Source organism: Cebidichthys violaceus, unplaced genomic scaffold (assembly GCF_023349555.1).
Source record: "Cebidichthys violaceus isolate CVI_PGR_0920_01 unplaced genomic scaffold, fCebVio1.0.p SCAF_16, whole genome shotgun sequence".
Classification (NCBI taxonomy): domain Eukaryota; kingdom Metazoa; phylum Chordata; class Actinopteri; order Perciformes; family Stichaeidae; genus Cebidichthys; species Cebidichthys violaceus.
In genome coordinates, this window is record NW_027176329.1 from 13,734,393 (window position 1) to 13,758,436 (window position 24,044).

General features: G+C 42.8%; 1 protein-coding gene across 3 annotated transcripts in view; it reads right to left on the bottom strand.

Annotated features, from left to right (window-relative positions):
• Window positions 1-1,386: 1,386 nt before the first annotated feature.
• Window positions 1,387-24,044, bottom strand: part of pleca (plectin a) — a 94,359-nt gene continuing 71,701 nt past the window's right edge. For 2 of the 3 annotated variants that reach the window (XM_068711409.1, XM_068711411.1), the window contains 23 exons: window positions 23,889-23,982; window positions 23,655-23,809; window positions 22,592-22,934; window positions 22,082-22,159; window positions 21,693-21,854; window positions 21,487-21,591; window positions 21,258-21,353; window positions 20,201-20,326; window positions 19,923-20,075; window positions 19,498-19,652; window positions 19,277-19,403; window positions 18,042-18,225; window positions 17,832-17,852; window positions 17,217-17,374; window positions 16,819-16,997; window positions 16,590-16,728; window positions 16,099-16,455; window positions 15,763-15,846; window positions 15,579-15,683; window positions 15,053-15,151; window positions 9,776-13,123; window positions 2,231-9,187; window positions 1,387-2,137 (listed from right to left, as the gene is read on the bottom strand). In XM_068711409.1, coding sequence (XP_068567510.1) covers window positions 2,987-9,187; window positions 9,776-13,123; window positions 15,053-15,151; window positions 15,579-15,683; window positions 15,763-15,846; window positions 16,099-16,455; window positions 16,590-16,728; window positions 16,819-16,997; window positions 17,217-17,374; window positions 17,832-17,852; window positions 18,042-18,225; window positions 19,277-19,403; window positions 19,498-19,652; window positions 19,923-20,075; window positions 20,201-20,326; window positions 21,258-21,353; window positions 21,487-21,591; window positions 21,693-21,854; window positions 22,082-22,159; window positions 22,592-22,934; window positions 23,655-23,809; window positions 23,889-23,982 — 12,469 coding nt within the window. In that variant the 3' untranslated portion in view covers window positions 1,387-2,137; window positions 2,231-2,986. The remainder of the gene's footprint in view (window positions 2,138-2,230; window positions 9,188-9,775; window positions 13,124-15,052; window positions 15,152-15,578; window positions 15,684-15,762; window positions 15,847-16,098; window positions 16,456-16,589; window positions 16,729-16,818; window positions 16,998-17,216; window positions 17,375-17,831; window positions 17,853-18,041; window positions 18,226-19,276; window positions 19,404-19,497; window positions 19,653-19,922; window positions 20,076-20,200; window positions 20,327-21,257; window positions 21,354-21,486; window positions 21,592-21,692; window positions 21,855-22,081; window positions 22,160-22,591; window positions 22,935-23,654; window positions 23,810-23,888; window positions 23,983-24,044) is intronic. The other variant, XM_068711410.1, reaches the window with a different exon arrangement.

A 24,044-nucleotide genomic window follows, 5' to 3' on the forward strand; every position in this document is an offset into this window, starting at 1 on the left:
CCTCCACCTGCAGATTCTGGCAGACAGCTGCCATCTTAATTTCCACCTACAGGCTCTACCAACGACCGTCACCATTGGTAGAGCCTGCAGGCACCTGCCGCCTGAACCTCCACCTGCAGCCATCAACCTCGGCCTCCACCTGAAGACGCTGCCAGATGACTCTAGCTCCACCTGAAGGGACCAGTGACACACGTTGACTGACTGACTGTGAATTCTGAAGGATGCAGAGACGGCCAGTCAGCTCACTCTGTTACTGTGTAAACCTTTTCACTGTTTCTAATTAAAGCTCATCATTCTCTGCAGTCATCAGATCAGTCGTTTGTGTCCACAAGAGTTAACATAAAACAGACACGTTCATATTAGAGATCATAGTCAGTTTGTTACTTCAGTTTACCAGAAGATATATTTACTTTTTACTTTCTGATAAATGAGTTGATACAAATTATTTATTGGTTAAAAATGCTTGTTTATCACTGTAAAAATAATAAATCATCATGTCTGCACTTAGAAATGTTAGTAGTCATTAATAAACGGTCTTGAGTTTCTCGATTTCGTTTAAGACATCAGTCAACCAGAATAATATATAATAAATCCTTTATAAAGAATTCGGTAACACATATGAAAGTCATGTCTATAATGCTTTATAAGTACAATCATAACACATAATGTATCTGTAAAGCCTTATAACAAGGCATCCCATAGGATAATCTCATCACTGGTAATCAAGGCATCACATGTATCACCTGCATTAACTTGTCACCTTTTGTTTCTGGCTGGTTTCAGTAAAGCTTCTAAATCTTTCTCTGGTCTTGTAAGAACAAAAAGTCTGTTGAGGAGGAAACTCGTTTGTTTGGAACTTGTGTTTTTTTTTAAGATCCACTGATTTTATATCAAAGTCTCTTGCAATTCTTCACAATCTGTAGTTGTCTTAAAGGAAGACCTTCTTTCAGTGGTCTTGGATTAAAACTGCTTGCAGTCATCAGTGTTCCTGTCAGTGGGTTTAGTGGGAATACTTGTAGTTTTTTCACTATTTTGTATTCATTTAACATCTAAAAAGTTGATTGATCCAGAACTGAAATTTGTGTCAACGGGAGAGTTGGTCGTCAAACTGCTTAAATACATTTTGAAGTCTTCCAGCTTTTCTACCTCACCACTGAACTCAAGACAAATATCAACATATCAGTATCAATGTCTTTGTAGACGGTGAAACATGGCACTCAAAGGTAAAGGAATAGCTGTGCTGGGTAATTTAACACACACATTTGTGGATAATAATCAGTGTTAATTTAAATTAATCTGCGATAATCTGATACAAATGTAAAAAAATATTTTCATCAGATTTAAATTCAACATGATCTGTCAAAATGGAATGACCAAACCAGAGAGGACTTTCATTTTCATGTTTATTTACATAGCGTACGGTGTTACAATAAAATTCCTTGTCACCATTTTATTATAAATACACCCTTTTCAACAAGGTTTGACAACCCTCTTTAAAATAAATCCTTCAAACCTTTTGAAACGTAAAAGTAAAATAAATGCTTTAATGGATTCAACTATTTTGTGTTTGCACCTTTTTAAATGTTAGTAAATCATGCAAAGCAGAAATAAAGAGTACGAAAATAAAATGATATCGATCATACGTGTTGCTTTACAAAGGACAATTACAATGAGTATATGCTGTGGAAAATACAAATACTGTGTCTGGTGGCAAAGCTTAAAGATCTTTCTCAAACGTCAATGTACATGTAGCTATTAAACATTCAAACATTACATTTTAGCCCTGTGTGAACACTACATTTATGACAACAGTTATTCTGAAGTTAGATTGTGAGATGCTGTAAAAAACCTGATAACACAGTAAACATACCAGTATGGGGAGCATTGCTCTTCAGTCATGCATCAGCCAGTTTGCAGTGTAACCACCGCACCATGTTATTATACTCAACATCCCAGTTCAGTGTTTCAGAGTATTTTTGCAGGCATTTACAGAGCATGGTATAGGCCTTAATGTCATATAAGCAATTGTGTTTCTGTAACTGGCATGATTCAAATGAAGGTCAAAGTCCAAATTAATGCGAGGGGTCACTGGAGGACATCTGAGCAAAGAGCTGGAGATGAACTGTGGAGGCAATATCTGAAACAGAGAAATTCAGCATTGAACAACAACATTAGACTTTGGAGCTTAGAACCTAAATGACACAAACGTACCGAGAAATTGTGAACGTACCTTTTGAAAGTGTTCAGAAAGGCGGGCCTTGTATGAAGTCAGATGGTGTTAATGGTCACAATAGGCTACGTAATCCTTCCATTAATGGGAGCTTGCTGTTTGAGGTTCATCATGAGGTTATTAGCATGTTGCTGTAACTCCAGGTTATATGACAGACAACTGGGAATGGAGTAGATAATGGGAGAGAGTATATGCGGCGGTGTAGCCCAGGAGAGAAAAGATCTTGAAGCTTGGCGTTGTTAAAGCAGACACTGGTAGTGTTTGTTCATCTTCGGGGGAGACTCCTTATTCTGCTCTGCAGAGTGGCATTTATCTTTCTTTTGCAAACTTTCTTTCTCCCCAAATATTCAGAAATTTACACATGTACAGAAATGTTTGTTTGGTTCAATCAGGTAATGAGCAGTTATAGTGTAACACACACAATATTGTAAATATAATCCTGTTTGTGGAACCGTAAGTCCTTAAACTGAAAAAAATATATATCATACACTTGATATTGGAAATAATAAACAGTTCTTGCGTATGCTGCTTACAGTACGGTAGACAGAAAGTCTGATAGAATAGCATAGACATAACTAAAAGTAAATGTGACGCATAAAATAAACAAAATTATTCAACTTGTATTAAAGTCCTATAACAACCACATGCAGAGCAGAATAAAAGTAGTCCATATTCCACTGAGAAGTAGGCATCTGGTGAGCACTGTGGCTTTTTAGTGTATCCTTCCCCTAGAAAATCATTGCTTCACTTTCAAACTCAGTATCGGCGGCCATAGCTTGGTGAACTATAGGAGGAGGAGGAGAAGGTTGTTGTAAAACTTGATCCTGTGGCATCAATGCTGCCTCTTCTGGAGCCCGACCTGGAACCAGATCTTGAGCCGGACCGTGATCCAGAAGCGGAGCCTGACCCGCTGACGCTGTAGGGACTGTACAGGCCTTTGCTTGATTGGGACGATGCTTCAAGTAGTCGCAGACCAGTCCCCTCCTCTACCATGCTCCTTTCCATAGCATCCTTGTAGGAGATCTTCAGCTTGGTTTTAGGGCACGTGAGGTATTTTGAGTATGCACTAACATCTCGTAATTTCTGAGCAGTGCGTGCATCTAAGGTGCCCTTCTTCACGGCCTCATCTATGGGGACTCTGCTGGTAGCATCTGGTTCAATTAATCCACCGGTGAGATACTGGACCTCAAGGAATCTCTGGCCAGCCTCATAGTATAGCCAGCCTTTCTTTAGGGCTTGGGCTGCTGACATTTTGGTTTTGGTTCTGGGATCCTCAAATCCATTGCACGCCTTCTGGGCGAGACTGATGCGGTCAACCATGATTTTATCCACAAGCCCCTTGTTCATTGCATCCGCAACGGCAAATGTCTCTCCCGTATTTGGGTCGATAATACCTCCTGTGCAGGCCTGAGCTTCCAACAACCTTTGACCTGTTATATTGTCCACAAGGTTTCTGTGTATGGCCTCGGTGATGGACACCTTCTCCAGGGTTTCTGTGTCCAAGATTCCAGCCACAGGGCCAGTTTCCTCAGTCGGGTCGTTCCATGTGGTTGCTGGTGTTTTTATAGAAGGTATTGGGCTCATGGGGTAAGAGGAAGAGGAGCCAAATGAGGATGAGCGTGATCTGACACCGCTCGCGTTTCCAGATAGCATGTCTGCGAACTCTGTGATGGAGAGAGTTCCTGCACGGTACTGTTCCAGAGCTGACTTGTCAATCAGGCCCCTTGAGATTGCATCATCAATGTCATACTGCCGACCAGACCTTCTGTCAATGATCATGGATTTCACAACTCCATCAGATGAGGTGATGGTAATTTCCTCCCACTCACACTCCTGCTCAGCCAGCTCAAGATAGGTCTGGTGGTCAATGAGCCCTTTCTGGTACGCCTCATACACAGACATCTCTTTGCCCGTCTCTGGATCGACGATGACGACCCTGCGCTTGCGAACAGAGGACTTGGATGATGTCTTCCTCTCGCGCTTCTTCTCTTTCAGCAGCAGAAGAGCGAGGCCTGTTTCTGGGTCTATCATACATCTCTCCATCAGTTGCAGGTAGGTGAGATTTTCCTCAGTGTTGGGGTCAAAGAAGCCCTTTGTGTCATCGGATGGGTCAGTGAGGATTTCATTCATTTCCTCATCAAAGAGGCCACGTTCATATGCTGTTTCAACTGGCAAGCGATGGCTCTCCTGAGGATCAATGATTCCACCAGTAGCAATTTGAGCTTCTAGCAGACGAATGCCATGATCTTTCAGAATGAGGCCCTTTTTCATAGCCTGGAATAGTGAGATGATCTTGCCAGAATAAGGATCCTTGTAGCCTGTGACTGCTCGTTCAGCTGAGTGGAGTTTATCTTTAAACTCTGGGCCAACAACACCCATCTTAACAGCGTCAATGACATTCAGTTTCAGGTTCTTAATAGGATCAATTACATATCCTGTGGCGGCTTGAGCCTCGAGGAGCTCAAAGGCAGTCCCTGGTCTGATCATGTTCTTCTTCATTGCTTGGTAAATAGACAGACGGTCTTTGCTAGATTCTACAAACACACCAGCAATACAGCTGGTACCCTCCAGGTATTTCTTCACCTCTCTGCTGACCTCCTCCACTGTAATGGTACCCTCTGTGAGTTCATTGTATGTCTTTTGGCTGATGATCTGTGAACGAAGCAGCTCGTCCACAGTGATTTGCTTTCTGAGACCCTTGAAGAGAAGTCTTCTATCTGCCAGTGAAAGTAGCCTCAAACCACTTGCTTTATCAACTCTACATCTTTTCAGGAGCTGGGCGTAGGTCTGTTTTTCATCTGTTGTTGGATCCGTGTAGCCTCGCACATCCTCAGTAGGTTCAGATATTCTGTCGAGTGTCTCCTTGTTGATGTATCCACGCTGCATGGCAGCATCTGTAGGGAGGCGGAAGTAGTATTCAGGATCAATTAATCCACCAGTGGCATTCTGGGCCTCCAAAAGCCTCAAGGCATAATCCTCAGGCACAAGGTCTTTTTTCATTGCCTGGAAGAGAGAAATCACTTTCCCGCTGTACGGATCCTTGTAACCTGTAACTGCCCTTTCAGCAGAGAGAAGTTTGTCATGAAGTTCAGGGCCAACAAGCCCCTTGCGTACAGCTTCATCTACTGTCAGAAGTTCATCTTTCACTGGATCGATCATGAATCCTGTCGCTGCTTGGGCCTCGAGGAGATTCAAAGCAACCTCGGGTTTAATCTGTCCGCTCTTCATAGCCTGGTAAATGCTGATCTTTGGAGGATTGTCTGACATGATTCCAGCAATGCAACCTGTACCAAAGAGGTACTGTTTGACTGATGGCATTTCCATTACCTCCCGAACAGTCATCTTCTCTTGTTTTAGGAGGTTGTATGTCTGCAAGTCAATAATTCGAGCACTGTACAACTCTTCAATAGTAATTCTTCTTCTGATTACATCACATGACATGCTCTGCTCCGACTTTAGAGTCTCTCTTTGGTCAATGATTTCAATGATGATGATTAGCATTCTCTCCTTTGTGATTTGTCCCGAGCGATACTGCTCCATGAGGCGCATTCTCTCCTCCACAGGAAGCATATTTGAGTTCATGATTTCCCAAATGTTCATAGTCTTTCCTGCAAAACTCTTATGAGGGATATCAATTTGAGTGTTAGCTAGATCTGTTTCAGCTTGCTCCTCTGTGTACTGATAGGATTTCTCAACAGGAGCAGGAGCTTCAACCTTTGACAGAGGCAGGTAGCACAGACCAGAGTTGGCATCTCTTACACATTTCTCCACCAACTGTTTGTAAGTAACGCTTTCATTGGTGTTGGGGTTGGTGAAGCCTTTAACATCGCCTGAGGGTTCATTGAAGGACTTGGACATTTGTTTACTGCAAAAGCCACGCTGAATGGCCACATCATTGGGAACACGATGGCTGCTGACCGGATCAATGATCCCTCCTGTAGTAAACTGAGCCTCAAGCAGAGGAATGGCATGCTCCCTTAGGACAAGTTCTTTCTTCATGGCTTGGAATAGAGAAATTGTATTGCCTGTATATGGATCTTTGTATCCAGTCACTGCTTTTTCAGCTGAGAGAAGTTTCTCATGAAGCTCTGGGCCAACAACTCCATTCTTCACAGCATCATCCACAGAGTATTTCTGATTTCTGACCGGATCAGTTATGAAACCGGTTCCAGCTTGGGCCTCAAGTAGCGCAAGCCCAGTGTTTTGCTGCAAAACATTCTTCTTCATTGCTTGATATAAGCTTAACTTCTCATTTGAATCTCCCATAGTGATGCCATCAATGCAGTCTGTGCCCTGCAAGTACTTCCGTACCTTATCAGTTTCACTAACCTCTTTCGGTGTCTTTTTACCCTGTTGGATTTGGTCAAATGTCGCCTGATCAATGATGTTGGAATCAAGCAAAGAGCTGGCAGTGACTGGTGCTCTAAGGCCTTCAAAACAGGCCTCTTCCTTTGTTTTGTCTTCTTTTTCGTCAACCATTGTTATCACAATCGTTATCAACTTTTCAATTGTCACCTGCCCCATTCTATACTGGCGAATCAGCTCTATTCTTTGCTCCTCAGTGATGTAATTAGAGTGTATGATCTCCCAAATTGTGACTTTTCTGCCTTTGAAAGGGCCGTAGTCCAGCTCCATAGTTGAATGGTTCAAAGCCTCTTTTGTCTTCGCCTCTGTAACCTGTTTGTCTTCTTTTGGCTTTGCAGCCTTCTTTGAAAGAGGAAGCAATAGGAGTCCAGTTTCTTTGTCTGGGACACATTTATCCATGAGCTGAGCATAGGTTGAATGCTCTTGTGAGTTAGGATCATAAAACACCTTTGTGTCATCAGTGTTTTTGTTCAAAGTTTTGCTGATTTCCTCATCAAAATATCCACGCTTACAGGCCACCTCATGCGGGATGCGATAGCTGTTAACAGGGTCAATGATTCCACCTGTTGAGAGTTGTGCCTCAAGCAGCCGGATGCCATGGTCTTTCTTGATGAGGCCTTTGTTCATGGCTTCAAACAGAGACACCTTCTTTCCTGTATACGGGTCTTTGTAGCCGCTGACGGCTCTCTCTGCTGACAGGAGTCGTTCATGGAGTTCTGGGCCCACAAGACCCGACTTAACAGCTTCATCAACAGGGACCTTCTCATTTTTGACAGGGTCGATTACAAACCCAGTCGCTGCTTGAGCTTCAAGAAGGTTTGACACAGTTTCTGGTGACAGTAATTCTTTCTTCATAGCTTCATAGAAAGGCATTTTCTCCTTGGTTGGTTCGTTCAGTAGTCCAGCAATGCTCGGGGTTCCTTGTAGCGCCTTCTTCACAGGCTCCATCTCAGAGATCTCTTTCACCGTTATCTTGCCATTACTCAGTTTGTTGAACAAGTCTTTGTTTATAATCTTAGACTCCAACAGTTCACTGGCAGAGACTGGAGCCCTCAAACCATTAAACGTGTTTTCTTTATCCTTCTCTTTGTCTTCCACAACAGTGATGACAATTTTGATAATTTTCTCTACTGTGATCTTTCCTGTCCTGTACTGGCGAATCAATTCTCTTCTTTGCGCTTCTGTAAAATATTCTGAATTGATGACTTCCCAAATGGTGACGGTTTTGCCCTTGAACCTTCCAAAAGGCACAACAACGTTTGACGTACTGAACACGTCTTTGGTCTCCAGATCTGTGTATGTTCTCTCACTCTGAGCAGCTTTCTCGCTTACTGGTAATATCAGCAGTCCTGTCTCTGCATCCTTGGTGCACTTCTCCAGCAGCTGTTTGTAAGTGAGTTGCTCTTGAGTGCTGGGGTCAATGAATAACTTGCAATCATCACTGGGATCAGTGAGTTTCTTGTTCATGTCTGCATCAAACTGACCCTGCTTGTAGGCAGTCTGAAGTGGCACTCTATGGCTATTGATGGGGTCAACGATGCCGCCAGTTGCAAGCTGAACATCCAGGAATTTGGTGGCCGGCTCCTTTTCAATAAGTCCCTTCTTCATGGCCTCAAAGAGAGAGATTTTGGCTCCGGTATAGGGATCTTTGAAGCCAGTGGCCGCTCGCTCTGCAGAGAGCATCCTGTCATGAAGCTCAGGGCCGATTAACTCATCTTTAACAGCCTCATCGACGGTGAGGAGTTTATTTTTCACTGGATCTACGATGTAACCAGAAGCTGCTTGAGCTTCCAGGAGCATTGTGGCAGTGTTGGGAGTGATCTTGTTCTCAGTCATAGCCTGATAGATGCTCATTTTCTTTTTGGATGGAGTCAAGACACCTCCTACACAGCTCTGACCCTGAAGACATGCTTTAACTTTATCAGTCTTTCCGAGGTCCTGCACGGAGACTTTTCCCTTTTTCAATTTGTCCAATTCCTTTTTGGTCAGGACACCAATGTCATGAAGCCTTTCAGCAGGAACTTTCTCTCTAATTCCATCAAATGCAAATGGTGATTCTGCAGCCTTCTTCGCTCCGTCCACTTCAACAGACCCATTGAAAACTTTCTTTGTTGTTCCCACCATTGTCATGGTAAGTAACTGCTCCTCCGGAACCTCATCAGTCTGGACTTTAATGTCCTTCGTTTCGGAGGCACCCTGTTTGGAGGCCACCTCAAGACTCTGAAGTTTCTCCCTGAGCTTTTTGTTTTCCTCTCCCAGGAGTTTTTCTTGTTCAAGCCTTTTCTTTTCGAGCACTTCCATTTCTTTCTGCTTGTTTTTCATCTCTTCTTCAGCCGCCTTTTGCTTCTTCACAGCGTCATCCAAAATGGCCTTAAGTTTTTTCTTCTCCTCTTCCATTAGCTTCTGCTGATGTTCTTGTTCATCTTTGAGAGCTTTAGCCTTGTTAACTTCATCCTCAAACTGTTTCTCAAGCTTCTTTTTCTCATCTTCAACATCCTTTTCTCTTTTCAACAACAGTTGCTTCTCTGTGAGGAAAGACTGCTGAAGAATGGCCTTCTGTTGCTCAATTTGTTCCTGTTGGGCATTTGCCATCTATTTGGAAAAAAAAGTAGAAGACAATCAGTAAAATGTCATTGCATGTAACTTATTATTCAGACTAATAGTTCAACAATTTGGGAAATATGCTTTCTTGCCGAGAGTTGGATGAGAAGACTGACCCTATTCTATGTATGAAGCTTAGCAAACAGACTAAACATGGAGGGAAACATTTAGCTCTGTCCACAGGTAACAGAATCTGCCTACTAGCAGCTCTACAGCTAATCAAGATACATGCAAAGACCAAAGTGAACTTATCAGAGCCAGGCTAGCAGTTTCAAGTCTTTATACTGAGCTAACATCTCCTCTTCAGCTTTTTCCACCTTTTTTAAAAATCTAACTTTCTGCAAGAAGGTGAAGAGTATTTCACAAAAAGTCCTTCAATGTTTTACTAGTGACCATTTGAACTCTGCAGTATTGTGTTTTGAATGGCATTCATATAAATTGCTGATTGTTACTTTAAGTCTCTGCAATTTGCATGAAATGCTACATGTTATCCCACAAATACTGTAGTTAGAGTGTTGACTATGTTAATTGGAAAGGTTGTGTAAATTGACTTTACAGTGTTAATTTATGTCAAAATACCTCTTTAGATTTTTTCTGAAGTTCCTCCGCCTCATTTTTCAGTTTCTCCTTCTCATTTTCAAGGCCAGCAATGGCTTCCTTCAAGTCACCAGCCTCTCTGGTGCTCTGCAGCCTCTGTGTCTCCAACTTCTGCACGACAGTTTCTGTAGTTTGTTTTTCTGTCTCCTGGAGACGCACCTTTGCTTCATCTGCTTGTTTTTTGAATTTATTAGCCTCCTTTTCAGCTTTTGACTGAGCATCACTGAGCTCTTTCACCCTCAATTTCAGTTTCTCCGCCTCAGCTGAAACTTCAAGCTGCCTCTTTCGCTCAGCCTCTAATGATTTCTGGAAGTCCCCTGTCTCCTTATCAAGGCGCTGCTGGATCTGCTGTTTGTCCTCTTGTAGTTTTTTTGCCTTTTCCTGCGCCTGGTTCTTCTGTTTCTGGAGCTCCTCTGCCTCGGCTTTAAGTTTGGTCGCCTCTTGGATGGCCTGCATCTTCTCCTTTAGCATTTTCTCTGCAAGTGCCCTCTGCTCCGCCAAGTCAGACTCAGCATTCTGTCTCTGCCTGGCTGCTTCCTCAGCTTCCACGGTGAGTCTGGCAGCGTCCTCCGCCAGGCTCTTCATTTTCCCTGCTTCCTCCGCAAGTACTTTTTGTGTGTTATCTTTGTCTTTCTGCATGAGGCGGCGGTTTTCTCCCTCAATCTTAAGCTTAAGTTTCAGGAGCTCATCCATCTGGATCTTAACTTTGGACAGTTCCTCCTCCACCTGTGCCTTTTGCTTGATGGCATCATTTACTTCACCTTTAACTCGCTGAAGCTCCTGATCCAACACAGCTTTCTGCTTATCAGTCTCGTCCAGCCGCAGTTTGACCATTGTAAGTTCCTTCTCAACCTGTGACTTCTGCTTGAGTGCTTGTTCGGCTTGTTTTTTGTGCTTGGCCATCTCTTCATCAGCCTGCTTCTTCTGCTTCAGTGCTGCTGCCTCAGCTGCCGCTCGCTTGGAGGCCTCCTCCTCTGCTTCTTTCCGCAGTCTCTCCGCGTCTTTTTGAGCCTTGGCTTGTTTTGCGGCTTCATCCTCTGCAGATTTCTTCTGCTTTTCAGCTTCTGCAGCTTTTTGTCGGAGCAGGGCAGCCTCTTTCTCTGCTTTCTCTTTGGCCTTCTCAGCTGCTTGTGCAAGCTTCTTAGCATTTTCAAACTCATCTTTCAGCTTTTGCTGAGCGAGGCAGTCTTCTTTATTCTTGCTGAGAACATCTTGGGCTTTCTGCTCTGCTGAACTGCATTTCTGCGCTGCCTCTTTGGCCAGAATAACCTGCTTCTCTGCATCTTTCTCAGCCTTGTCTTTCTGTTTATTTGCTTCAGCAGCTTTCTTTTTGAGACGTTCCACTTCCTCCTGAGCGACTTTGCATTGTCGAGCCGCCTCTTCTTCTGCTGCAGTAATCCTCTTCACCTTCTCCTCAGATTCTTTCCTTTTCTTCTCTTCTTCAGCTGCAAGCTTTTTTAGTTTCTCAGCCTCTGCCTCAGCTTTGAGTTTGCTCTTCTGGGTTTGCTCTGCAATACCCTTCAACTTCTTTAACTCCACCTCTAAATCCGACTTGCCTTTTGAAGCTTTCTCAAAATTGATTTTAATTATGTGAATTTCCTCTTCAACCACCTTCTTTTGTCTCAGAGTTTCTTCCACGATTGTTTTCTGTCTCTCCAACTCAGAATCAGACGAGCTCTTCAGGTGTATGATTTTCTCTTGTATGTCTTGTTTATGCTGAGCAGCTTGATCCTCCAGCAGCTTTCTCTGATAAGCTTCGTCCTCCGCTTTTCTTTTCAGTCTTTCGTTTTCTGCTTCTTTGGCTTTCAGGGCAATCTCAGCTTCAGTCTTCAGACGAGTTGCCTCGTTGATGGCGGCCAGTTTTTCTTTAAGTATTTTCTCTGCCTCAGCTCTCTGCCGAGCTGCCTCATCCTCTGCGATCTGCCTCTGCTTCTTTGCCTCTTCGGCAACTGATCTCAGTCTAGTCGCTTCATCAGCAAGTTGTTTCATTTTCAACGCTTCGGACTCAAGAAGCTGCTTGCTCTTTTCTGTGTTCGACATCGTCTGCTTCTCAGCTTGAACCTTCATCTGCAGAAGAGCATCCATTTCACTTCTGACTTTGGCCAGCTCATCTTCCAGTTGCTTCCTCTGGATTTCGGTAGCATTCACCTCATTTTTCAGACGCTTGAGCTCATTATCCAACAGACCCCTCTGTTGTTCAGCGTGGTCAAAGTCGGCCTTCAGTCGTATGCATTCCTGTTCTGCAGACAGCTTTTGCTGGGCTACTTGTTCTGCAAATTTCCTCTGTTTTTCCAACTCTTTCTCTGCATTCTCCTTCTGTTTCAGAGCAGCATCTTCAGCTTTAGCCCTTTTCTTGGCATCACGCTCAGCCTCTACCTTTTGCCTCTCTGCATCCTCTTGAGTCTGACTCTTCTTTTGAGCTTCCTCTTCAGCTTGTAGCCTCAAGCGGAGAGCCTCATTGGCTTTTTGTCTCCATGTTTCAAGCTCTTTCTCTGCTTGCTCCCTAGCTTTGTTAGCTTCCTCTTGTTGCTTCCTGAGCTTTTCAGCTTCCTCCTGCAACTGAAGAACAGTGCCCTGCTCTTTCTTAAGGGATGCCTCCAGTTTTGTTGTCTTCTCACTGAATGACATGGAATGGGACTGCAGCTGTGTGGCGGCACTCTTTTGTGCCACCTCCTCTACTACTTTGATCTGCCTCAGCTTCTCCTCCTCAGCCTGTTTCATGCGCCTCTCTGCCTCCTCCGCTTGCATTTTGAATTTCTGCAGGTCATCCAGCGCTTTCTGCTTTTGCTTGGCAGCCTCTTTTTCTGCCTCAGATTTCCGTTTCAGCTCATCTTCTGCATTCTTCTTCTTCTGAGTCTCTTCAGTGACTTGCTTGCGAAGCCTCTCTGCTTCTTCCTGAGCAGCTTTCCTGAGCTTCTCGGCATCGGCGGCCTTGTCTCTGAGCTGCTGTAACTCGGTCTCGGCGGTGCCTTTCTGTTTTATTGTTGTCTCTAACTGCAGTCTAATTATGTGGATCTCCTCCTCGATTTTGGTGCGACTGACTAGCGCCTCCTCTAGCTGGTGACTCTTGGACTTGATCTCCTGCTCGGACAGACTCTTCAGATGATGCAGCTCATGCTGTATGTTTTGCTTCTGTTTCTCAGCATCCACCGCGACATCTTGCCTCTTGCTGGCTTCTTCTTTCATCTTCAGCTTCAGCTCCTGGGCTTCTTGTTCCGCTTTGGCTACTGATTTAGCATGAGCCTCCGCCAACTGTTTCTGTTTATCTAACTCGGCTTGTATCTCTGCCATCCTTTTCCTCTCCTCTTCTTTCAGTTTCTCTGAAGCTTTCTGTATTAGTAGAAGCAAAGAAGGAGCAAAGGGAATTGAGAAAATGTTAGAGGTGTTAAGACTACAAAATAAAACATGTAGGTACATGAAAATGTAAATACATGAGAATATGTTACAGTTAATTATCTACAACAGATACAGTTGTACTTTTTAATTAGAGAGAAAATACAGTATAGGGAAATGCTTGTCAAGTTAATTTAATATGTGGCACACAGAAAGACACTTTACTTCACAACATCACAGCACGTCACTTTGCTCTCATGCACTTGAGGTATTTTAATTGGTCGATGTTTTGTATAATCTGTTATGCAGCCTGGTCATATTTGATGGGTTTGTTATAAATAAAAGAAAATGATGTATGTGGTAGAAGTTTTGTTAAGGTGTGATGTTGCTGCTTTGGAATATTTAATGTTTTGGTTTCTAGAGGAACGTTGTTGTGTTATTAAGTCACCATTTGATATTTAGGGTTAGACTCCTCCATCTTTACATGCATACATAGCAGCTTTCCGTAAAATGTGTAGACTCATTGAGATGACAGAGGCGAGGAATAATAAATAATTCGCAGCATGCAACAAAAGATACCAAAGAGAAGCAAGTCAGAATACCCTCACTATGAAGAATAGCAGAATGATGCAGCAAACACAGCATGATTTGATGTAAGCTTGGATTAAAATGTAAGTGACAAGACATCGTAAACTCTGACAACAAACATCAAGAGACGACTTCTACTCTTTAGTAACGATGAGTAGTGATGCATTGTGTAATTGTACAGATGATTGACATTCTAAAAAGGAAGGTCCAACACTTTAGAAACCTGTCATAGTTATCTCTGATTCAGCTCTGGTTTAGAACAGTTACTTCTGGTATATTTGCTAGTAAAAAAAAAATAGAGGATTTGTTGCCTTTGTTCTATATTATTTAAAGACCTTACTTTCGACTCAAAGCTGGAAAGTTGCGATGGGCACATTTTCACTATTTTTTATTTCATACACTACAAGAAATTGATTAAAAAATAAATAAATAATGAAAATAATTAGTTGCAGCCCTAAACAGTATTGATAAAACTACCAATAAGTCCTTTAAAAAGTGCTTTTATGACAGTTATTATATTAAAATAGTAGAAATACATATCTCTAGTGAATTTCATTAAAAGTTGACATGTGCACTAGCAAAGTGAAACCTGATGCCAACTGATTTAAAACTGAGACTTTTTAACTGAATAACAAAAGGTCTCCAAAAAATCCTGAACCTTCCCTTTAGTACAGACAAGGGTCCGACACAGACGAATGACATGAACTGTGAGGTTTTTAGTTTTTTCTTTTAAATACCTGGTGCTTTGGGGTTAATTCATCTCTTAAGGGTGAGATTAATATTCATCATGACAAAGCACTGGCGAGCAGGTCAAAAGGATCAAACACAATAGAAAGTTAGAAAAGGGTGGGGGGGGAAAGTAAAAGGTAAAGTAGATTGAAAAATGATACATCTGAGAAGGCAGGCAGCCAAATCGAAGCCTTCAAATCACAAGTGTGGGTGATTTCAAGAGGAAACAAAGAAGCAGATACTAAATCAAGCAGTTGCAAAACGTAAGTAAGATCAGGGCAGATGGCTGCAGCCAAATCAGAGTCATATGTGCTGCCTATGTGACGTGATTTGACTAAATACACAGTGTAGGGGAATGAGAGACATATACTGTAGTGGGGATGTGATGTGCTGAAACACCAGGATGAAACCGTTTGCTTCACCACTGAACGCTGTCCTGTCATTCTACACGGAGTAATCATGTTTTGAGTGCCAACATTTTTTGGTAGGAATTAATGACAAACGATTTCCCATACATCAAATTGGTTAAAAGGGTGGCGTTGTTTATGTTAGTAGAACTTTAGGTTTTTGACAGAAACCCGCATGTCTCCAGAGTCTGTGTGTAATTACCTCGTCATCCTCCAGGCGGCGCTGCGTCTCTGTCATGAACTTGATGTACTGGCTGGTGAGGGTCATCAGCTCACTGTAGCGGGTTCTCAGAGTAACGTACTGAAAGAAATGCAGTGTATTGATTTACCAATTTCTCGCACTCTCTATAATATCTACTTAGTTCCCAGGATTATGTGTGTACGCGTTAAAGGGATGGTTTGAGGTTCTTAATGACGGGGCAGCAGCAAAACGGATTTTAGACACCTATGGGAAGAAAAGTGTACACTATATATCTGGAATATTTTTTCCGCTTTACCATGATACACCACCAAATATAGAGTACACTTTTACACACTTATAGAAGTCAAAAATATTTGTTTTCTGTTTTAACAAACTGCTCTACTGACTTTGGATAAGTAGCTCATACAACCTCACTTGAGAACATCTGAACTCTCCCTTTAAAGACGTTTTTATAGCAGAGATTCATACTCAACCATGGTAACTAAGCACATCTTTGCTCTTCTCAGGTGATGTTTGGTAAACTTACCTCTTGAATGATATCATCAGATGCACACTCCATTTTGGCTTTCTTTAAAGGAGATGCTATGGGCTCCTGGAGGGCTTTGTAAGTCAAAAGCTGGAGCTCGTAATCCTAAAAAAAGAAGAACGTAATCTTAAACCAAGCCAGAAAAAAAATAAAAATAGAAGTAAAGTAAAGTATTGGCACATACCTTGACTGAATCAATGTAAGCCTTTGCATTTTTCTGGCAATTTTCAACCTTGTCTTTGTTTTTCTCAATCTCTTCCAGGAGTTTCTGTAAATAAAAATAAAAACATAAAAAAAACCAGACAATGTTTCACTATTCAAAATTACTTTTTTTTACATTTTCATTGTATATTTCATAATTGTTTATCAACACAAAGCCACATCTCCTACAACAGCCAGTAAGTTATTAAAATCAGTGAAGTGCACTGTAGCTAAATCTGTGCTATCACTGTGACCACCAGAGGGCATAATGACCTAACATCCCTTAACCCTCACAACTCACTCCTTTCCTTTACAATACCTTCTCCTCTGCCAGTTGCTCCTTGAGAGCCTTGCTGTCACCGATGGGCACAGCTTGAATTTTCTCCTGCCTCTGCCTCGCTTCTCCGAGCCAGTGGATGAGCCACTCGTAGCTTCCGTTGTAGGAGTTCATGTGGCGCCCGAGGAGGTCGAGCTCCCGCTTCCTCAGGTCCATCTGAGCAAACACGGCCTGCCAGCGATCCAGCAGGCCGTTGACCAGCTGACGGTAATGCTCCAGCTCGGCGTCGCGCTCGCTGTGGATCCTCGTCATCTTGTCATTGATAACCGTCGCCTTCTTCAACTCGTCCTGCAGGCGGTCGAAAACAACCTGGTCGGCCTCTGCTTCGGCGTGCATCGCCTGTCAGACGAAAAGAACAAATTCATCACCTTTGACGTGAAAGCAATGCAGTCCAGTTTGGGAACAATCATAGTATAACGTAGAGTTCAATCATAGTATAAAACAAAATATGTACACTGATCTTCTTGAAATACCTTCAGCTGACTGCGCTGGTCCTCCACCTCCTTCTCTTTGGACGGCACTTTGCTAACATCACGCAGACGAGTCTCATAATTCTTCAGTGTGTCGTCTGCGTCTTTAGTGTTTCTGATCACGACATCAACGGTCTTCAGCCTGAAATCAAAGAGGTTTGCACTTATAAAAAAAAAGCACAATACCAGCTGGAAAATCACAGCGAAGCGCTCAGAGTCACGAAAGGCTCACTTGTCCAGGTAGACGGAGGACAGGCCGTAGACGTGGTCCATCTTCCTCAGCGTGACGTCCAGTTCGGAGCGCAGTATCGGGGCCGAGCTGGTCTGCTGAGGAGACGCCAGGACCTCTTCGGTCTTCTCAGTGATGGAGTTCAAGTCTTTCTTTAAGCCCTCCAACTCAGACTGGACTTTCTGTCATTGGACAAATGGAGGAGGTTCAGAGAATTAATATTATAGCAAAGTTAATGGGATATGTAGCAGGATACCTAATGAGTTTTTAAACACAACTGAGTTTATGAAGCACTGCTGAGCTTACAAACACTCTAGGAATACTCTTTGATTTAGGTTACTATCTTTCCTTCCTGACTTTGTGTTGATAAATCTTTTTTTTGTACTGATGTCCATTAGTACCATTTGCTCTGCAGTCTTCAAGGCGCAGGCTTTGAGCGGCTCCCTGTCCACAGGCTGGCGGAGACGTGTCATTGTTCGGTTCTCACAACCCTCCAGCCTCAGACGGATGTCTTTGATCTTCGTCAGGTACGTCTTACACACCGACTCGTCTTGCTCTCCTGGTTGGATTGAAAAAAAAAAAAAGTATTGATTATTATATATTATAATTTTGCAGAGACCACAAACTCTGGAAATAAGCCTGTTATTCCAAGTGTGATTGTGTGTATTACAAAAAAAACTACAGGGGCTTTAGTACAAATAGTGTCTATGATTTGCGAAAGTATTAATGCCACATTGTGCACAATAAATGTACTTCTTCATGCTTGATTGGTTCCACGTTGATTTTTCGTCATAGTGGTTAATTGATTTAATCATTCAGTACTAAAGATTGAAAATCAGCTGCTGTTAAAACCATGCAGAGACAAGAATGCAACGATGAGTGAAGTTAGGAGGGATACCAGTGAGGAACGTGAAGCTGATTGAGTTAATGGATGGGATGAAACATGACACACACACACACACTCCTGTTCAGCCAATCAGAAGCTACTACTGCACACTGTAACTGAAGCGCCTTACCTGCTCTGGGTGGCACATAGCCTGTAATGTGAATCCAACAGTCAACTTACACTCAAATGACCATGGCTGAATTTTAACACAAATGTCTGAGAAATGATTGGATGAGAAACCCACTAACAACTGAATAAGTGTGTCTCGTCATCAATGAAAGACCATGTTGGGGTGACAGAAGAACCCACAGTGGTTCATGAAATACTAAACAGTACACACCTTGCTCTGCAGAGCTGACCATTGTGTTGTAATGCTGGTTGGCTCTGTTGTAGTTGGACTCGACCTGCATGCGGTCCTCCGCCCCGAACATCTGGGAGTCCTGGCTGTCTCTCAGGAAGTCCTGGTAGTGCAGCTCCAGGTTCCTCAGTGCTAGACGGTACTCCTCCACCCTCAGGGTCTTAAACTGCAAGGGTGCAGATGAAGGAGTGGGGGGTGGATATTAAATGCTGTTCCCTTATTTAAATAAACGGTTGGCAGCATAAAAAGTAGAATGTACACCAAGTATGTCTTAAGGAATGTTTTTTTTTTTACCCTCAGTAAAAAGATTTGTGTTTGCATGGTAAGTATGAACCTAAATATAATTAATACTTGTTTCAAAAGAGGTGAAACAATAACCCTGGCCCCTTCATCTGAATGTAAGTTTACTGAAGCCCTGAGAGGAAAGAGAGAAAGAAAAAACCCTGGTGATCTAAGTCTATTATAAATTGTTTTCTCTCCTGTGTTTGTGACTTTAAGGAACATTGTGTAGGATTTAGAGGGATTTTTTTGGCAGAAATAGACAGAATATAATATTCAAAACTAATGTATTTTTATAAGTTTCCTTTTTTTGAGGTGGAAAATAAAGTTTGGGTATTCATGTTTTCTTCCAGAGAGTTTTAATCTGTCCATGCACTCTAAACACAAGGTACACATATTGTGTGTTAGCAAGTAATGTACATTAAAACTGACTGTGAAGAAAACATGAATGCTTTTAGTCCTATTTAGAACATTTGGCAGTGGTGTACTTCTGCCTCTTGTGGCCAAAATAATCAAAAGTTCAAAAGTTTTTTTCACCATTTCTTAAACACAGGAGAGAAAAGAATTAAGATCAGACATGGATTACCAGAATTCTATTTTCTCACTTTTACCTCTTTGGGCTTTAGAATTTACTTCAGAGTAACTGAGGGTGAACTCATCTGTTTCCACATATTAATGCTAATTGCAGCAGATATAAAAGCAGCAACTAAAAATGAACGGGTTTACTGGCTCAAAGCAAACAATATCATAATTAGCAGACAACGTTAAAATACTCTTCTGCAATTCGCCAAGTTTAATGACAATAGATGCTGAATATTTTAAAGTTCATATATCCTTTCCTCCTGTCTTTGTCACTGTGCTTCATGGGTTGTATAACAACTTAAAGGCACTGTTAGTGCATGATGTTTTGTCTAATACAGTATGCCCAGTGTTATTACCATGGTGACGTTCCAGGTCTTGATGATGTTGATGTCTCTCATCAGGTACTGCCAGGACAGCATGCTCTTCATGTCCACAAACATCGTCTGCCACATCGTCTGCAGCCGCTGGAGGTTTCCGTCCAGTCTGAGGAGGGTTAATGGAGATCAGCACTGAACGCCACACTGTGTGCGTGTGAATCTAGATTTGAAGTAATCTCAGACGGCGACTCTCATCTCACCCGGCAACACTGTTCACAGCGTCCTTATTAGTGGGTGGAACCAGGAAGCAGATGGACGGTACAGACGCCTCGTTGCCTTTGTCGTTCAGCACCCTCCACTTGAAAGGCTGCGAGTTGTTCAACAGAGCGCACTCGTCTCCTCTGTGGACTGTGATCTGGAAGAAGGTGAATAAAGATGCTCATGTCTACTACTTGATATTCCTTTAAATGTACTGGTGTTTACCAAGAAAATGACTTCACTTCATGAAAGTGAACTGAAAGCTGGACGCAGCTTTTGAACTCCTTCATGTTCCATTAACAATTATTTAGCAACTGTAAGTATATTTAACAATATTAAATAATTTAATCAATTCTGGTTATATCCAAAAATATTAAACAGAATGAATTAGTTAAAAACGATAACTCCATGCAGTTAAGAGGCCTACCTCCATCTGCTTGAAGTCGCAGACGGCCTGGACGGGCTGCTTGCCCTTTATTGCGGTAGCAGGGTTTCGTGGTTTGAGCTGGACGATGGTCTTGGCCCTTCGCTTCAGGCCTTCCAGGTGAGTTTTGAATTCAGTCAGTTGCTCTTTTTCATCCTGTGAAGATTTAATAAATTGATATTTTATGGTGTCCCATGCACAATTGTTATCGTTAAGCATTCTCTTTTCACTACAGAGCTAAAGTACGGTAACGTAAACAACATAATGGTGAAGGAACCCACAGATGCGTCCTGCAGTAGGTCTTCCAGCCGTGTGACTGTGACGGAGCGGTCGCAGCTGTACCTCCTCTTCATTGCGTCCTGCATCTTTTTGATCTTGTCCTCCGCCTCCTTCACGTCAGAGAAAAACTAGACGAGCACAAAAGTGGAAGAAGTTAAGCTGCAGCTTTGAGAACTCACCCTGAATACCCGGGCAGCAACAGGTGGTCAAACAAAAGGGCGACACGTGTACTGATGGACGAGTGAGCTATGAAGAATACTAATTGTGCTTTGATTAAGTTAACTCTTTATAGATAAACATCAAAGGGACAGTTGACCCAAAAACTAACGGCACATATTATTCCTCTTCCCAGAAGTGCTGTTTATCAATCTAATTCTAGTGTTAAGTGTAGAGTATTGGAGATATCAGCCGATGGCTTCTCTCCAGTATAATGTGACTAGATTTCACTCGGCTTGAAGCAAAACAAATGCATTTAAAAAAAGTCAACAGTGATGTCTCTTTCCAGAAATGATGAGCCGGTTACTCAAGATAATTCAAAGACCTTGTTGTGAGCAGTTTCATGTCGGAACTATCTTCTTTCTACCGAACTACGTACATGCTCCAACAGTATCAACGCGCAGAATGAAGCGTGAATATATACTCAATACCGATATCGTGGTGCGAGGCTAGCTCACCTCGCACCGCTGAGCTAGCTAACATTACAGCCCCGCCGAGCAGGACACCATTAATGTTTACATCTCGCGCTTGCGTGGTGAAAATAAAAAAAAAAGTTCAGACATGAGGAAGGTCAGTGGAATATTTTGAGTAACCGGGTTTGGGATTTCTAGATAAAAAACATTGCTGTTGAGTTTTGTATTTGTTTTGTCGCTTTGAGCACCACAAGCCCAGTGCCATCTTGTTCCATTATATTGGAAAGAAGGCAGACATCTCCACCACTCGCACCAAAACCGTCTAGATTGATAAACAGCGCTACAGGTAAGAGGGAAAATATGTATTTTTGATGTTGGGGGTGAACCGTCCCTTGAACTGGGGTCTTGTGATGTAAGATAGTAAACATACCTGGTAGTAGGCGGTGTTTTCTTTCAGGTGGGTTTCGACGCAGCAGCACAGCTGGAGGATCCAACTCCACTGAGTCTGCAGAGCTCCAGTGAAGGCCTGAGCAGGGAGGGTAGTGGGGGAGAACAGGTGTTTTCATGATAATACAGTCAAAGGCTTTAATTAAAACATCTACAATTTGAGATGGTGTTTAGTAGTCAAGTGAGTCCTTCTCCGTCCTAATTCAGCGTACCTCTACAGTCTTCCTGGCCGGGTGACCGTCCCTCAGCAGTTTGTCTCCTGTGGCCTGGACACCGTTCATCTTCTGCTCCCTGAGCTCCAGGTCTCTCATCAAACCCTGCTCGGAACCGACAACCATCAGAATCACATCACATTCGTCATCGTCACTATAAAAGCACTGCCGGTTTATCAGAACACTGCATTGTATTGTCACTTTACCGAGTAGTTGTCTTTCTTGGCTGTCATGTTGGTGTTTCGTTCGCTCCAGTCGTAGTTGACCTCCTCCTCCTCTTTGTCGTTCAGCCACATCAGCTCTTTGGTGGCTGCAATGACGAAGGCGTGGAGCTGGTCCAGGTAGTGCAGACGGGCCTTAGAGGCATTCTGCAGGTGAGCATAGGACAAAAACATTATGGTGCCTGTTGAGGGACTGATTCAGAAGAAACTGGACGGGAGCAGAGCGCTAAAAAGTGGCATCATGGTAAAGTTTCATGCTGTTTTGACTTTACTGAACCTCCATGAGATTAGCTTTGTCACAGCCTTGTCTCGCTTAAGTTGAAAAATACATCTCTTTACCCAGGGTCTCTTTTCATGTATTTGTTGTAGCTTACCAGCAGCTTGCTGTACTGCAGGTCCAGTTTTCCCAGATACTCGCGATATGCAGCTCTACTGGCAGGTGAGATCTGACTCTGGAGCAGGAAGAGGCAAGAAGAAACATTCGGAACAGGTCAGTCAAGATATAATGGGAAAGAATTAATAATAGAAAAATAGTCTTCTTCTCAATGGCAGCAAAATTACTGTATATTATCCAAACCACTAAAGAAAGACAGTTAAGGAAAGGAGGTCGGAGAAAAAAGGGCAATTTCTTCTTCTTTTTTTTTTTTTTTTTTTACTTTAACAAAATCCTCAAAAAAAAGTAAAACAGGCAATTGCAAGAATTTACAACTCCCCCTCCTTCTTTACTTTAGTTCTTAAAATATCCTTGACTTGATCTTTAAAATCAGTTACCGTCATCAATGCTACCAGCTTGATCTACTACGGCTACTATGCTACACCCAATAACCCAATTTTCCTTCCCAGATAAAATATATCTCTGCTCATGTCAGTTCAGAGGTCTGTACCTCATCCGCCTTTGCCCTCTCGATCTTGGAGCGGAACTCCTCCACAGACTGGTGCAGGCCACGGTGGCTGCCCAGCTGGGACTCGACGGTGGGCAGGTCGGTGCCCCACTCGCCGTCATCCACCCGCCGTTGGTTCTCATCCACCCAGCCCAGCAGATCTTGGATGTAACGCATGGTGACCTCGTCCAGCTCAGGCCGCACCCTCATGGGGGCCTGCTGCAGGGTGGTGACCTGGGCGGTGTGGATCTGAGTCATGGGGATCTGTGTGGTGGTCACCCCGGACTTGAGGCGCAGGTTGTACTCGCTGCGGAGGTTCACCAGCCTCTCATGGAGACGATACACTCTGGAGCCAGAATAACAAAACAGAATGTCAATTAATTCATTGATTAGTCGATCAACAGAAAAATAAATCTACAATATTTTATTATTGGTTCATTGTTTAAATTATCAAGAAAAAAATACCAAATATTCACTGAATACAGCTTCTCAACTTTGAGGTAGATATTTGTTAATTATTATCGGCGGGTTCTAGACTATTGGTTCTGCAAATTTCCCAACAGTGACATTTTATAAAATGAACAATTAATGGAGTGCTGCAGGGATGATGTATTTTTGCAGGCCAACCCTGGAATTTATCATCACACTGGTTCCCTCGACAAAAAGCTGATGGGATTTTTCAATTGGCTTTTGGGTAATTGCAGAAAATAAGCTCAATGGCAAAAGCAAGTTCATGATACTAACACATTTTTCATACAAAAGCAAATTCACTTTAGGCGTATTTACTGATGTATTTTATATTGTCGAACAAAAGGTTGAATCTCTTTGGCGTGTGTTAACCACAGACCTTATTTCAGGCTTCTAAACCAAAAGCTCATTAAAAAAAAGAGAACTGGAAGTGCAAAAAAAACAAACTCATTTCCAAATAGCACTGATTCCTGCAGCACTCTGTTGAGTAGTTAAAAAAAGAGATTTGCAGATCAATTCATAATGAGAACACTCATTAATTGCAGCCCTCATGTCAAAGGTTGGTCCTTTTAAATGTTGCAAAGTTTGATTTTTGCACCTGCGATACATCTGCTCAGCCTGAAGGTGGCGTCCGTCTTTGAGCAGCTGAACATCATTGAAGAGGAAGCGGATCATTCCTTCTGCTTTGTCCAGGTCTGCGTCCATCTCTGCTGTGTGCTGAGCAGGTCTCCCTGAGCTCAGCAGCCTCACGTCCTGCAGCACGGAGACAAACGACGTTACATGTGGCTCTAATGACTCCTGGTAAAAATGTTTAAAATGCTTGTTGTCTCACCGTCTGCAGCAGAGTCTCCACCTGGTTGAGCTGCTCCTCACACACCCCCGACTCCATCTGGACCTTACTGACGACCCTCTGAAGTCGCTCAAGCCTGCAGAGGGAGAGAGGGGGAGGTCAAAGGTTAAAAAACACTTTAAATAAGGTAGACTAACT